This window comes from Lontra canadensis, unplaced genomic scaffold (genome assembly GCF_010015895.1).
Source record: "Lontra canadensis isolate GAN:19392208 unplaced genomic scaffold, GSC_riverotter_1.0 scaffold6, whole genome shotgun sequence".
Taxonomy (NCBI): domain Eukaryota; kingdom Metazoa; phylum Chordata; class Mammalia; order Carnivora; family Mustelidae; genus Lontra; species Lontra canadensis.
Genome location: NW_022631000.1, coordinates 12,503,037 through 12,518,549, shown reverse-complemented (window position 1 = coordinate 12,518,549; position 15,513 = coordinate 12,503,037). Strand labels below are relative to the sequence as shown.

Sequence of the window (15,513 nt, the reverse complement as noted above, 5' to 3'; positions counted from 1 at the left end):
TCAGGAAACAAACTGAGGGTTGCTGGAGGGGAGAGGGGTGGAGGGATGGGGTTACTGAGTGATAGACATCGGGAAGGGCATGTGTTGTAATGAGCACTGGGTATTACATAAGACTAATGAATCACAGACCTGTACCCCTGAAACAAAGAATACATTAAATGTTAATTAATTGAATTTAAAAATTTTTTTAAAAAGGCTAGTTAGTGGCAGAATTAAGACTCCGTCAAGTGGGTTGGGGGGAAGAAAGGTTAATCTCCAAAGCATATAAAGAACTCCTGAAATTCAACAGCAAGAAAACTAATAACAAACTAAAAAATAGCCTAAAGATTTGAACAGATACTTCTCCAAAGAAGATATAAATGGCTAACAGGTATGTGAAGAAGTACTCAATGTCATTAATCATCAAGGAAATGCAAATCAATACCACAATGAGATAGTACCTGACACATGCCAGGATGGCTGTTATTAAGAAAACAGGACAGGGGAGTGGGGGAAGATTTCAGAATAGCAGGATTCTGAGTTCACATCCTCCCGCTGACACACCCAGGCAACAGCTACATGTGAAGCAGCTCACTCTGAAAACAACTCGAGACTGGCAAAATAGACTTTTCACAGATAAGACATAAACAGAAGTCCCATTGAAAAGGGTAGGAAGGGGAGAGATGCAGCCATGAACCAAACTTCAGCAGGGTGACCTATAAGCAGTAGGGATATCACAGGTGCAGAGGTCCTCCTTGAGGACCAAGGGGATCAAGCCCCACATCAGACACCCCGGGCTCTGATACGGGGAAGGGAGGATGAAACCTCATAGTGATGTGGGAAACAAAGGCAAAAGAAATGCAGCTTAAATTAAAATTGTCTTACAGCTTGCAGCTCACTGATAGATATCTGAAACATGCAAAACGTGCCCTTCCTCAAGGAGATCCTGGCTGCCTTAGAGACTTAATGTTTATTTTATTTTATTTTATCTTATCTTATTTTATAATTAACATATCGTGTTATTTGTGTCAGGGTACAGGTCTGTGATATCATCAGTCTTACATAACACCCACCATAACACATACCTTCCCCAATGTCCATTCCCCAGCCACCCCTTCTCGCCCGCGCCCCCTTCCCTCCAGCAACCCTCAGGTTTTGTTTTCTAAGATTAAGAGTCTCATGGTTTGTCTCCCTCTCTGGTTTAGTCTTGTTTCATTTTTTCCTCTCTTCCCCCATGATCCTCTACCTTGTTTCTTAAATTCTGCCTATCAGTGAGATCATGTTTAAAAGTAACCATATCTTGGCAGCCGCAGGCCCTTCAAGGTCCTGAAAGCCTTGCTTCCAGATTCCTTGGAGACTTGTGCCATCCCTAACTCCCATGAATTACGAAGTATGCAATCAGTCCCTGCTCACGATCCCAGTTTAGCTCTTTCTGTCCACAGGTCCTGTCCGCGAATAAGGAAGGGATGAAGGTGTAGGCTGAGGAAATAGGAGGCCCCTGACCTTCCTGACTAGGCTTCACAGCTATTGCTGGCAAGTGGAGACGCTGAGTCAGAGCAGAACAAGAGATAAGGGAACATGCCAAGACAGCGCAAGAATCTCAAGGCCACAAGCTTCCCGGTCAGTCCTTAATAAAAGACCGCCACTAACAGCCCTCATTTGGCAACTCACTCGGGACCCCTCTCACTTTAGAGAGCTTTTTCTTTCCTTTCTGCTCTCACCTTCACTTAGTAAACTTTCACTTCACTTTACCCTTTTGTGTCCACGAGATTTTCTTCCACTCCGTGAGACAGGAGCCCTGTAATCCTGCAACACTAACATCTGGCTTTGAAAATCAGCAGGACTTAACTCCAGGAGCTTTGAAAATTGTGGGAGAGCCAGAATATAAGATACAGGATACAGGATATAAAAATGGAGACTCTTAAGGGGGCGCCACACCATAGCACTCCGAGACCCAGCACAGGAGCAGCAGTTTGAAAAGCACCTGGGTTATCTACGAAGGAGATTCATGGACTAATTTTAGCATGTCTGTGAATTGCTATTGTTAATTGATATATATTCATATAGATAGATAGATAGATATCACATCTTTTTTTTCATATATATCCATATATATATATACTTCTCCCGTGTGTGTGTGTGTATGTGTGTGTATATATATATACATATATATATATATATAAGTCCTGTCCTATCTTCTTTATCCATATATATATATCTCTCTCCCATATATATACATATGTCCCATATACATATATATATTTCCCATATATATATATATTTATATATAATTTGTCCTGTTTTATTTATAAATATAAGCAAAAAAATATTCCCAGAATGGTTTAACACTAGATATCTCTCAACGTTGTTTATCATATTAATGGACTACTATGGAAAATTCATATGACTATGTTAACAGATATAAAATTACTTAAGTTCAACAATCTATATATGATAAAATGACAGAAAATAGAAATATTTAAATACCTTCTAAACTCAATAATATGCTTAATAGCCAAACACTGCAGCAAATATTATATTTAGTGAAATTTAAAACAGTCTTTAATTGCAGAAAAGCAAGACAAAGGTAACTGGTGTTATTTAACATTAAAAAATGTATAAAGATTAGAAAGAAAGAAGCAAAAATGTCATTGAGTGCACAAGAGATGATTATCTAAATGGAAAACTTTTAGATAAACAGAAAAACTATTAAGTAATGAAGAGTTTACCAAAGTTTCCAAATTAACCTAAAAAATCCTAACAACTTAACCTAAAAAATCCAGAGCTGTTCCTAAATCACTAATAACCAACTAGGAAATTTCGCTAAAAAATTAAAACATCGTTCATCATAGTGAATAAATTAAAAGTACCAAGGAATTAATTTAGCAAACACAAAACCTACAGAGAGAAAATTTTAAAACTTTCCTAAAAGGCATTCAGAAAGACTTAAATAAATAGATAGCATATTTATGGGTGAACTAAATTATATTGTACAGATAACAATGCTCTCTAAATTAATCTGTCAATTCAATGTAAGACTAACCAAAATTCCAGCTATATTTTTTAAATGAAATAAACTTATTTCATGATGTGCATGTATGTGTATGTATCCCTGAATGGGATGTGTCTTTAAAAAACAAAAAGGGATCTCTCCCTACCACATTTTAACATAACATAAGACCATAATAACAAACTACATGAAATCATGAAGAAACAAAAAAATTAAACTGCAACAAAACTCTCTACTTGAGAGAGCTAAAAACAGAGCTCATCAATAAGGAAAAGGACAGATTGTATATAACTGATGTTGGGAAACCTGGCTCATTATATGATGAAAATTAACAATATATGTCATTCCTACATTATGTACAAAGGTTAAAATACTTAAATATGAAATAGAAAAATACGAAGCTAATAAATGCGATTATATTTCTGTGAACTTACACAAATGATGACTTCTTCAATAAGTCCCTAAACTCAAACTGTTAGGTGAAAAATTGATGGATTTAACAACATCAAAGCCTAAAGATTTCTGTTCTTTCGATGATATAACTGAGAAATTTAGTAGAGTGGTACCAAATAAGGAGAAGTAATCATTGCCTAGTACATAAAAAATCTAGAATATTCTGCAAATACAGACAACCAACCAGAAATTACATGAAGATATAGATAAGAATCTCACAGAAAGGAAAACCTGAATGGGAAAGAAGTACACAAAGACATGCTCATATTTATTAACACTCAGGGAAAAAAAAAAAAAAAACAACCCAAAAACAAAATCAAAGCAGTCATTCAACTGGTGGTATTGGTTGGAAGGGTCCTGAATTAGGGGACGAATAGAAATATTGTTCTTCAATTATCATATACTTTCCCTGATATGAGGAATTTGAGAGGCAAAGTGGTGGGTTTGGGGGATAGGGAAGGGAAAAAATAAAACAAGATGGGATCGGGAGGGAGACAAACTATAAGGGACTCTTAATTTCACAAAACAAACTGGGGGTTGCCGGGGGTTGGAGGAGTAGGAAGAAGGTGGTTGGGTTATGGATATTGGGGAGGGTATGTGCCATGGTGAGTGCTGGGAAGTGTGTAAGCCTGACAATTCACAGACTTGTACCCCTGGGGCTAATAATACATTATATGTTAATTTTTTAAAAAAGGAAAAAAAAAGAAAAGAAATATTGTCCTTAATACAATTTCACATGAACCCACTAGTTCATGAAACTGGATTATATAAACAAATCTGTTTCCATTTATTTTTCAAATGATAATTACTTCTACCAAATGGATGATTTAATATGGGAAGTTAAGTCTTAAATTTGAATTATGCACAATGACAGCAAAAGTCACACAGCTACCAATTACCTGTATACAGGAAAAACTTGGTTGATTAAAGATTCCACCTCAGGCTGGCTCAGCTGGGGTGTGGTTTCAAGAGCATTCTCTGACCTATAGGTAAGATGACATTGATAAATCGGTATGAGGAAGACAGCCCAAACACTCCCCCTAATGGCAATAGATTGCAAGAGTATTCTATGAATAAAAATTGGGAGATCGAGATCTCTTTAGAGATTGATCAAAATATGTTTTCAGTGTTTAATTCAGCATAAAAATACTCCATTAACAGAATTTGAAGGTTATTTCTACCCTATAATACTAAGAGTCATAACTTACGATTTGTCCTATTGAAGAACATACCCAATACCCACTACACTCCCAAATGTGTACCTCTCATCTGTTCTGTAAATTCCAGGTTCATATATAATTGACATATTCTCTTGGATGTCAAATAAGCATTTAAAAATTAACATGTTCAAAATAGAACTCTTGATCCTCCCTAAAATTTTGTTCTCCCTCTAATTTTTCCCCATTTATAAAAGGTTTCTTCAATCTTTGTTGAAATGTTTAGAATCATCAAGATAATTTCTCCCTTTTCCCCTTTGCCCACATCTATCCAGGTGCAAATCTTGTCATCCTAAACTTCTCCCTAATTCCTCGGTTCCAAGGGCTACCACCCTAGTCCAGACCACTGTTGATTGCCAACTTGACTATGGCAATCACCTCTTTAAAAACCTTCTTTCATTCATTCTGGAACTCTAAGAGATTTTGTCCATGTTCCAGTGACAGAGATATTTTTATAGTGTCAATCAGATCCTTCTACCCTCTTGTTTTAAATACTTCAATAGTTTGGTATTGTAAGTAGCAAAAATCCCAAATGCCTTTCAAGGCCTAAGGGCCTTAGCTGTTCTAAAGCCCATCTCTATTTCTAAATCATTGTTCTATGCACACTTACCTCATTTTGTCCTGGGACACACCAAGCTCATTCCCACCTTGGTACCTACAATAACTCCTCCTTTTTTGTCTGGAATACTCTTCTATGAGAATGTCACTCACAACTCTTTTCTTATCCAGGTCCCAATTTTAACATCAACTCCTCAGAGCAACCACTCAGTATAAACTAGTCCCATAGTCTCTTTCAATTACATCATTTACTTTATTTTCTAAGTAGTGTATATCACCAGCCAGTGTTCTCTTGCTTCCTTTTAACTTTTCATTGACTATCTCTCCCTATCGAGACATACGCTTCTAAAATTTTTGTTTATTTGTGTCTCTATTGCCTCACTGAGAATAATGCATAGCAGTTCAGACACTCAAGAGGTATCTGTTGAATAAATAAAATAGATACTTTATTACGTTAGTCCTATAAAGTGAAACTACTTTCATCTTACTGTGGCTTTGTGAGGTAGATTTATCTCTTGCTTCCAATCTTAGCCTTCTTCACCACTCAGTGGATCCCCTCCCACCAGCTGTCTGAAGTTCATATGCTCTCCTTCAAAATCTGTTCTAAAGGAAGAATCTTAGGCTCAATTCACCAGAAATGACTAACAGCCTACTTTTATAACAATCCCAAGTATGGTGTCATTTGAACAAGAATAAACTCTTGACTGCCGGAATTACTAGGTAAATAGAAAAGAGTTTTGCATCATCATTCTTTCCATGATAACTTTTGCCAAAGCCCTTGATATGTCCTTTCTTCATATTTAAAACTAGCCCCTATTTTACCTATCTTCTCTGACATAGGTAGAATGCAACTTACTTTTTCTTTCTCCAAATAAGATAGATAACAATTGACAAAAAACTTAACAGAAGTATGGGTAGACCAACGATACACAACCAAATATAAGGAGAATGAGAAGTACCTGAAAGACACAAACCAGAAACATGTTCTTTGGGACTATACTTTCTATATATTATACTGCCATTTTGGCGCTTTAAATCTGCCAATGATCTTTTGATTTGCCATTGTTTTGTTGACATTCAAATTAATACTATGAAATGATTGGCCATATTCAATTTTATAAAAGAATATGCTAATGTGTATTCAAATTGAACACAGACAATATTTAATACCATTTGATGACACTCAAGAATAAGCAAAAAAGACAAAACCACCCAAATATTCAATAAAAGAAAATGTTTAAGAAAAATATAATGTAGTCACATTGAAATACTATTCAGTTACTAAAATGGAACTTTCAAAGAATCTGCTAAAGCCTCAGAAAATAAACTTTTTAATGATAATAATTAGTATTTAAGATTAATGTGTTAAGTGATGTGATAAGCATCTTATAAGGGTGATTTACAGCAACTGAGTAAGGTTATTAAGTATAGATGGGGAAACAAAGGCTCTGAGACGTTAAGAAAATTGTCCAAAGATAGATAGTAATTAAGTGGCAAAATTGGGAAGCAATTCTGTTCTGTCTGATTTTAAAGCCTGCAGTCTTATGAAAAGAAATTACGAAATTTTAAATACCAACACTTCATGATAGCTATTTTGACCATGGTGTTCCTAAATTGTATTCCAAGCCACTTCTTTCTATGTAGCCTTCTGAATATAATTTATATTTTCTATTTTAATTAAGTTTAACCAAAGGTCATCATGATTATCATGATTCTTAAAATATAAGAGCATCTAAGAATTCTTAGCTAATTCTTAGATATAAAAATGAACCTATACACTATGTGATGTACCTCAAGGAAATTTGTACTTACATTAAATGGCATGAATTATTGTACATTTTGTATTCGTAGGTCTGCTTCTGGTATATTTCGGGGTCCTTTTTCTGATTGAGATCATTTTTCTGTTCATTGTTACCTCTTATTTCTATTTAATTTGCTACTTTCAATTTTTCATTACCATTGAAGAGAAATTCTTGCTACTAATTACTTCTTCGTTGATACTATTAGGAAAATCCATGTGAGAAATTTTGTGATTTATTTTTGACTATTCAGACATCACTTTGTTTAGGTTTTTAGTTTTAACTACTTTTTTTATACTTAGCTCATTCAAAATGGGCGAAGGAGGCTGAATGGGCCTAAAATATGAACAGAGCCCTGAAGTAGGCAATAATAAACCATGGGAATAAAGTCTCTATAGAAGAACTCAATAGAATCAGGGGTTTATATCCCTAAAATTTGTTACAAAGCTAAGCAAGGAGGAATTCTCTCCTAAATTGATAAGTTACTCCTTTACAGACAATTGAAGCTCAGTGAGAAGTGAAATTAATATAATAATCCAGCTAATAGATTGATGGGAGGTACATGTGATATTCAATGGACATACTCCAATCTCATGATTTGGGGAAACTTTCAGGAAAAAAGGAGCTGATTAAACTCAGTTTCAAGAAATACACATAACAAAATATTTACCTCTACTCCTTCCTATGATTTCCTTAAAATTATAGTAACAAAAATAAAATGTTTAAATGAAAAACAACAAACAGAAGAGTGATCTTCATTGGCAAGAGATTTCAACAAATTTACCAAAGGTGTAAAGTGGATAGAGGAATGGCTTTTGAAGGTGTAGGATGAGAGAAGCTACAGGCTCGTGTATGCAAAAAGCAGTTTACATCTGGCAGAGACAACCCTGCAGAACCTGGAGAGCGTTTGTACTCAGATGGCAAAAGAAGGAGGGGTGGATCACAGAATGAAACTTAGAGTCGAAAGTACCCATTTATGTATCTGAAAACAGAATTCTGGAGAGGCAGGTGTGCTTAATGTGCAGCCAAAAAAGAAAGAAAGAAAGAAAAGAAAAGAAAGAGAGAAGAAGAAGGGGCAGTTAAGTAATTTAATGAATATATCGGAAATAAATACAGTACAGAGTCAGAGACCCAGAGTATAGCCCTCCACATTCTGGCTTCTCGAGTCTCCTGGCTAACTGTTGAAAGCAGCAGCCTGCTTTCTGCAAACAAAAGTCGTTCTTTACAAGATACAATTAGCCAAATAAAGATTCTATAATCCTCCAGTCAGGGCTCACCAGACTTTGAATAAAACCTGTAATCAAAGTAAGAAAGACTGAGTAAAAGAAATGTAAAATTAAAATGATGGGGAGCACCTGACTGGCTCACTCAGTAGAGCATGTAGACACTTAATCTCAGGATTGTGAGTTCAAGTCCCACATTAGGCATAGATCGTACTTCAAATTTAAATAAATAAATAAATACATACATACATACATATGGTAGTGGGTCGGGGGGAGAGTGGAAGAGATAATTTTAAAAACAGAGGATATTACAATACTTCTAAATTATTATTCCCAGATAGATTTGACAAGATATTATTTTCATACAGCAGGAAAAATTGGATATGAAAAAATAAATCAATTATAAAATTAATCTTAAGTTGTAAAAGCAATTCAAAAATATAAACCTGATCGTCAAAAGAAGGAAAAATTAAAGTGTTTAAAGATAATTTTTTAAAATCTCCCTGATACTATGAAGAAAAGAAAAAGAGACATATTTTTTAAAAAAAGAAAATAAAGTTCAATTGAAATGTTTTAATGTCCACTTAATTGAGATTTATAAAAAGAGAATAAGTTAAGTGAATAGGTGGAAAATTCTCAAAGAAATAAGAAAATATTCAGAGTTGAAGGATTTGAGTCTCCAAATTGTGTGAGCTGATTAAATGCCAATAACATTGAAGTATTAAAAATAAGATAAAATACCCTAAAAATAGCACTAGGATGTTTCAGAACTCTAGATAAAGAGAAGATACTATATTATCAGAGAGAAGATACAGTAATATTTACTATTATGATTATCTGATTGACATTTGACTTCTCAGCAGTAACAATGGGTGATCAAAGATAATGGAGGAGTACTCTATAAGATCTGAGGGCAGGAAGATGGTTAAACTAAATTTATGTAACAAGCAACCTGTCAATCACATGAAACAGTAGTCATTTTTTGTGCTTTATTTAGGTTAGTCCACAGTTTATTTAATTCACAGACTAATGAGATATCCTAGGTTTAAATGAGGTTATGGTTAACCCATCTGGACTATGTACTAAGCAACTTATTCCAATATTCCCATAGCTGGTTATGCAGAAAAACTGTTAAACTTCCAAAAGATATGATGTCTCCTTCATTCATTCAAACTTTATGATTCAGTGTCATTGATGACTAGTGATGCTTTTTGGTTCTTGGATGATTATAACAAATTATGGAGAAATCTTCACCATTTTCCTGAGTCTACACATTTTCCAAAAGCTATGAAAAACATTAACCCACAGACTCAAGAAGCTTAAGAAAATACAAGCAAGATAAATACAAAGAATGTGACACCAAAACACTAACAATAAAACTAACCTAAAATAAATACAAGGAAAAAGTCTTAAAAGCAGCCAGGGTGAAGAGTAGATACATTCCTTTCAAAGGACAACCCATAAAACTGATATATACTTTTTCAAAGGAAATAATGAAAGTCAGAAGCTAGTAAAATACCATTGTCAAAGTGATGAAAAAAATAACTATCAAAACTGAAATTTAAAAATCCTATAAAAATGTACCTCAAAAGTTAAACATTTTATGACCAAAAATATTAAAAGAACTGGCCATGTATACATCTTCGCTAAGGAAAAAACTAGAGAGAACTTTAGGCAGAAGATAAGTAAAACTTTGAACATAGACAAAGAAATAAAAAACAATAGAAAGGATAAATCTAAAAGAATATTACTATGAATAACAGGAAAAAACTATAATATATTTTGGCATTTAAATATATATAAAGAATTAAAATGAATAAGACATACACCTGAAACTAATATAACATTGTGTGTCAACTATATTCAAACAAACAAAAATTTAAATAAATGAATAAATTAAATGAAATGCACAAAATGACAACATCAAGAGTGGAAATTCGTATAAGCTTATTGTATTACCTGAAAAATAATAAAAATAATAAATTATATTAGGCTCTAATAAGTCAAGAGATGTAAGTTGCAGTCTCCAAGTGAACCACTTAAACTACATGGAACATATAGTTAACAAATTAATGGAGGAGGTAATTGAAACAAAAATAAATAACCCAAAAAATTTCAGGAAGAGAGAGAAAGGGACATGAAACAGGTCAAATAATAGAAAACAATAGTAAGATGGTATATGAAAACTCCAATATACCAGTATTTATACTAAATATATAGAGAAAAAATGCTTCAGTGTCAAAAGATTAGGTGAAATATAAAAACAATTATTTAAATTCTATAGGAAATTATATAAATGCAGAAACATAAATATATTTAAATTATTACTTAAATTTTTAAGGAAAACGGTACTTTGTTTAACAATGGCTTTGAAACAAAGGGTACAATTGACAGAGCTTGGCTGGAAGATAGGCAAGGAAAAATTGGCTGCTAAGAGACTTCCTATGGTGGATGACACAAAAGTAAATTTTACCACACTGTTGAAGGTTGTAGAGGTAATCACCAAAAGAACTATATTGGGAAGAAAATAACTATATTGGGAGGAGGAAAAGTTGAAGGGGATATAAGTGAACCTGATCTTCACTGACTGTGGCAGAAATTCAATGGAAAGCAGTTAAGGTAGATGAATTAAAAATTTGCCATTTAAGAACAGTGACCCTTGGAGGCAGAACTGGCGTAGAGAAAGTTTTCATTACTTCATTCATTTAAGCATGCTCATGTATCACAATGACTTAACATTTCTAAAAATAGACAATTACACATGCACTTCTGATATGAATTTTTAAAACATTTCTCCTTGTTAATTATTACTTCTACTTACACTCTTGTTTGACTGACAAGGGAACAATCTTCTCTTCATTCCTTAAAGGATGATCCATGTGCACAGTCAGATATTGGAGACCTAGGGACCTCACAGCCTCCAAGGAGATGTTGCACATTTTAGTGATAGTCACCGTGCCATTTGGATTCTGAGCAAGGTATTCCTCAGGTGGATTAATCAAGACTTGTGATGGGAAAAGAGATATTTGGGGAACAGGTTTTCCCACAGCTGAGTAAATAAATCTAAGAAAATCTTCAGAGTCAAGATTGGACTGGAGTTCAGTTTTTAATCCAGATAGAGCTGAGACAAAAAACGAAACAGAAAATTAAATATAAAAAAATGTTAAAGATAGACTTCCCCAAATATTTATATGATGACAAATGTTGAAACCTGTCCCTTTCAGACACCTTTCCTCATATTTTGCAAAACCTCACAATTCCATCTCTTGCACCTACCATCCTCCAATTGAAGAGAAATGCTTCATATCTCCACTTTCACTCAACCTTTAAATTACCTTATATAAACCTCCAATACTTTAAATTTACAGCAAAATAATGAGGAGACACTCTGATACTATCACTATTCTTTCAACATTTTGTTAATTCTTATTGTCGGTCTTCTTTCCTCTTCCATTTTCTCCACTCTTATTCTTTTCCTCTCTTTCCCAGTGAAAATTCTTTTTTTTAAAGGATTATTTATTTTTTATATATTGACACAGAGAGAGAGAGATCACAAGTAGGCAGAGAGTCAGACAGAGAGAGAGAAGCAGGCTTCCTGCTGAGCAGAGACCCAGATGCAGGGCTTGACCCCAGGACCCTGAGATCATGACTTGCGCAGAAGGTAGAGGGTTAACCCACTAAGCCACCCAGGCGCCCCCCCACCCAGTGAAAATTCTGATGCCATCCATGAACTTTACCTACCAGATTAAAATCAGTGCAGTGTAAAAAGTTAGATGAGAGGTCAGAAGACCTAAATGTTATGCCTGGTCCTGTACTGTGTGAAAATGGAAAATCATATAACTATCATTGGTTTCCATTTTTTTCCTTCTGTATAACAAAAGCATGGGTGGCCTCTATTATAATCTTTCCTTCTCTGACATTCTTTCTCTGGACCTTAACCTTGAAAGACCACATCCTCAAAATTTTGACTCTACACAAAACATTTACATACCTATAATGGTAAGGCAGATTTGTCCCCCATGGCTGCCATGTGGGAACACATTAAATAGACATTTGTAGCAAGCTTCATCTTCAAATGTTACTTCACGAATAGTTATGAATGAGGAATTGGGTTCGATGACCTCACAGTGCAGTCGATCTCTGTATGGTGGAAGAATCGTTTCTCCATATACACTGCTATATGTGCCAATATTTTGTGGCAAAGAACCTTGAATCTTCTGCCAGGTAATTTGCACAATATCTGCTGGAGTTGTTAAATTGCAGAAGATGGTCACATTTTCTCCAAATACAGCTGTTTCATTATTTTTGTATTTTATTCTGTGTGGGGAACCTGAAAATAAAACTCAGTATGAATTAGGAGAAATGTTCTTTCATACTACCTTGGACTTTCCCCTATCATAGCACTTATCTCTCTGTTTTATAATTATCTTTTTATATGTGTCTCTTTCCCATTAGAAAATGAACTTTCTTATCTTCTTCACTGCTGATAAGTGGTTTCTAAAAGTGTCTCTGGCATATACTACCTAATCAATAAATATTTATTGAGTACAAAAATTGAAACATAAATTGACCAACACAAGTAATGGTAATTTTGATGAATTTCTGGAGGTTGAATATGAATTAGCTTGAGAGTAATAAACTCCTCAGGACTCCAATCTTAGAGAGGACCTAAAATTCTGTCAGTTTAGCCAGCAGGAACCCCTCCAGGTTCTTACAGGGAAGAGCCAAGAAAAATCACCTCATATCTTTGGCAAAGGAAGGGGGAAGTAACCACATTGAAATAAGCCCAGGCCATTTTCTATTTAAAGGAAAAAACCCTACTCTCCAGGGAAAAGACTTTACAGGATCCTTATCTTACGCAGGTAGAAGGACAAGGACCATACTCTGGTTCCCTTTAGCTTTCCTATCTTACCTAAGGTGGGGAAGGAGGAATAAAAAAGTAAGAAAACTTGTGATGGCCACAGCCAAGGATCAGAGGCCCAACAAAGGAGTGAAATTTGAACATAAGATTTTAAAATACTTCCCTCCCCAACTCTTCATCATCACATCAATAGAGATCTAATATGGTGACAATGGATTACAGCTGATATGGTTGCAAGTCTCAGACTTTTATTAACAAGGAGATCTTAGAAAAATTCAAAATCAGCAGAAGAGACAGAAACAACAAAAAAAAAAGTACATGAATTTGAAACCCTTAAGCATAGACTTATTTAAAGAGTAAACACAACCCAACTCCTTGCCAGATTAACATAAAACCCATGTTAAAGCTCTACTTACTTTGGTTCTTTTTTTTTTTTTTTAAGATTTTATTTATTTATTTGTCAGAGAGAGAGAAAGAGAGAGAGCGCACAAGTAGGCTGAGTGGCAGGCAGAGGCAGAGTGAGAAGCAGACTCCCTGCTGAGCAAGGAGCCGGATGTGGGACTTGATTCCAGGATCTTGGGATCATGACCTGAACCAAAGGCAGTGGCTTAACCAACTGAGCAACCCAGGCATCCCCTTACCTTGGATCTTATTATCTGATATATCATGTCTGGATTTTAACAAAAAAATTATGTAAGTCATGCTAAAAGCCATAAATAAAAACAATCTGAAGAGACAAAACAAGTGTCCAAGCCAGATTCAAATATATTACAGATTTTGAAATTATCAAATGGAATTAAAATCAGCTAAGTATAGACTCTCATGGAAAAGTTGACACATGCAAGAATGCATGGATAATGTAAAAATAAATATTGACACTTTAAAAAGAATTAAAAAGAAAATGCTAAAGATATTACAAGAAAATAAAACTATAGACCAATATCTCTTATGAACATAAATTCAAAAGTCCTAAACAAAATATTAGCAAATTGAATCCAATAAAGTATTAAAAAAATATGCTCCATGGTCAAGTGAGATTCATCCCAGATATGCAAAGCTAGTTCAACATTTGAAAATCAAGTAATGTAATTTATTTAAACCACAGACTAAAACAGAATATATTTAATGATCATATCAATAGATTCAGAAAAAGCATTTGATAAAATCCATCACCAACGCATAATAAAACTTAGTAAACTAGGAAAAGATGGGAACTCCTTTTACTTGACAAAGAATATCTACACAAACTTACACCTAGCAAAACTCAAAACTTCCCCACTAAAGAATAGGAGTAAGGCAAGGATGTCCCTTCTTACTACTCCTTTCCAATATCATACTTTAAACCTCTTCCTAATGCAAGAAGGCAAGAAAAGGAAATAAAATGTATGCAAATTGAAAAGGAAGGTATTAAACTGTCTTTGTTCACAGATGATATCATCATCTATGTAGAAAATCAGAAAGAATCAACAAAAGAAACTCCTAGAACTAATTAGCAATTATAGGGGGCACCTGGGTGGCTCAGTGGGTTAAAGCCTCTGCCTTCGGCTCAGGTCATGATCCTAGGGTCCTGGGATTGAGCCCCACATCAGGCTCTCTGCTCAGCAGGGAGCCTGCTTCCTCCTCTCTCTGCCTGCCTCTCTGCCTACCTGTGATCTCTGCCTGTCAAATAAATAAATAAAATCTTAAAAAAAAAAGGCAATTTGGGGCGCCTGGGTGGCTCAGTGGGTTAAGCCGCTGCCTTCGGCTCAGGTCATGATCTCAGGGTCCTGGGATCGAGTCCCGCATCGGGCTCTCTGCTCAGCAGGGAGCCTCCTGCTTCCCTCTCTCTCTCTCTGCCTGCCTCTCTGTCTACTTGTGATCTCTGTCTGTCAAATCAATAAATAAAAATCTTAAAAAAAAAAAGGCAATTTTAGCAAAGCTGTAATATTATAAGGTGATTTTACAAAAGTCAGTCACTTTCCTGTATATCAACAATGAACAAGTGGAATTTAAAATTAAAAACACAATACCATTTACATGATAAGCAACCCAAATGAATTACTTAGGTATAAATCTAACAATGCATACAAGGTCTATATAAGGGAAATTATAAAACTGTAATGAACAAATCAAGGAAGAATTAACTAAATGAGGAACATTCCATGTTCATGGATAGGAAGACCCAATGTTAAAGTTCGTATAGAGAAGACAGACCCAGAATAATTAACATAACATGAAAGGAGAAGATACTACTTAACTTCAAAATTTATTCTAAAACTACAGTAATCAATACAGCGCAGAATTGGCAAAAGAGCAGATAAAGAGATCAATGGAACAGAATAGAGTCCAGATATGGATGCACATACACAATGTTAACTGATCTTTGACAACAGTGCAAAGAAATTCAATGGAGAAAGGATAGTCTTTTTTTTTT

General features: G+C 34.7%; 1 protein-coding gene across 1 annotated transcript in view; it reads right to left on the bottom strand.

Moving 5' to 3' along the window:
* The window catches only part of LOC116864547 (OX-2 membrane glycoprotein-like), a 37,471-nt gene that overhangs the window by 4,812 nt on the left and 17,146 nt on the right, over window positions 1-15,513 (bottom strand). Inside the window, 4 exon segments of the mRNA XM_032852191.1 lie at window positions 4,342-4,425; window positions 6,074-6,176; window positions 11,061-11,360; window positions 12,231-12,569. Coding sequence (XP_032708082.1) covers window positions 4,342-4,425; window positions 6,074-6,176; window positions 11,061-11,360; window positions 12,231-12,569 — 826 coding nt within the window.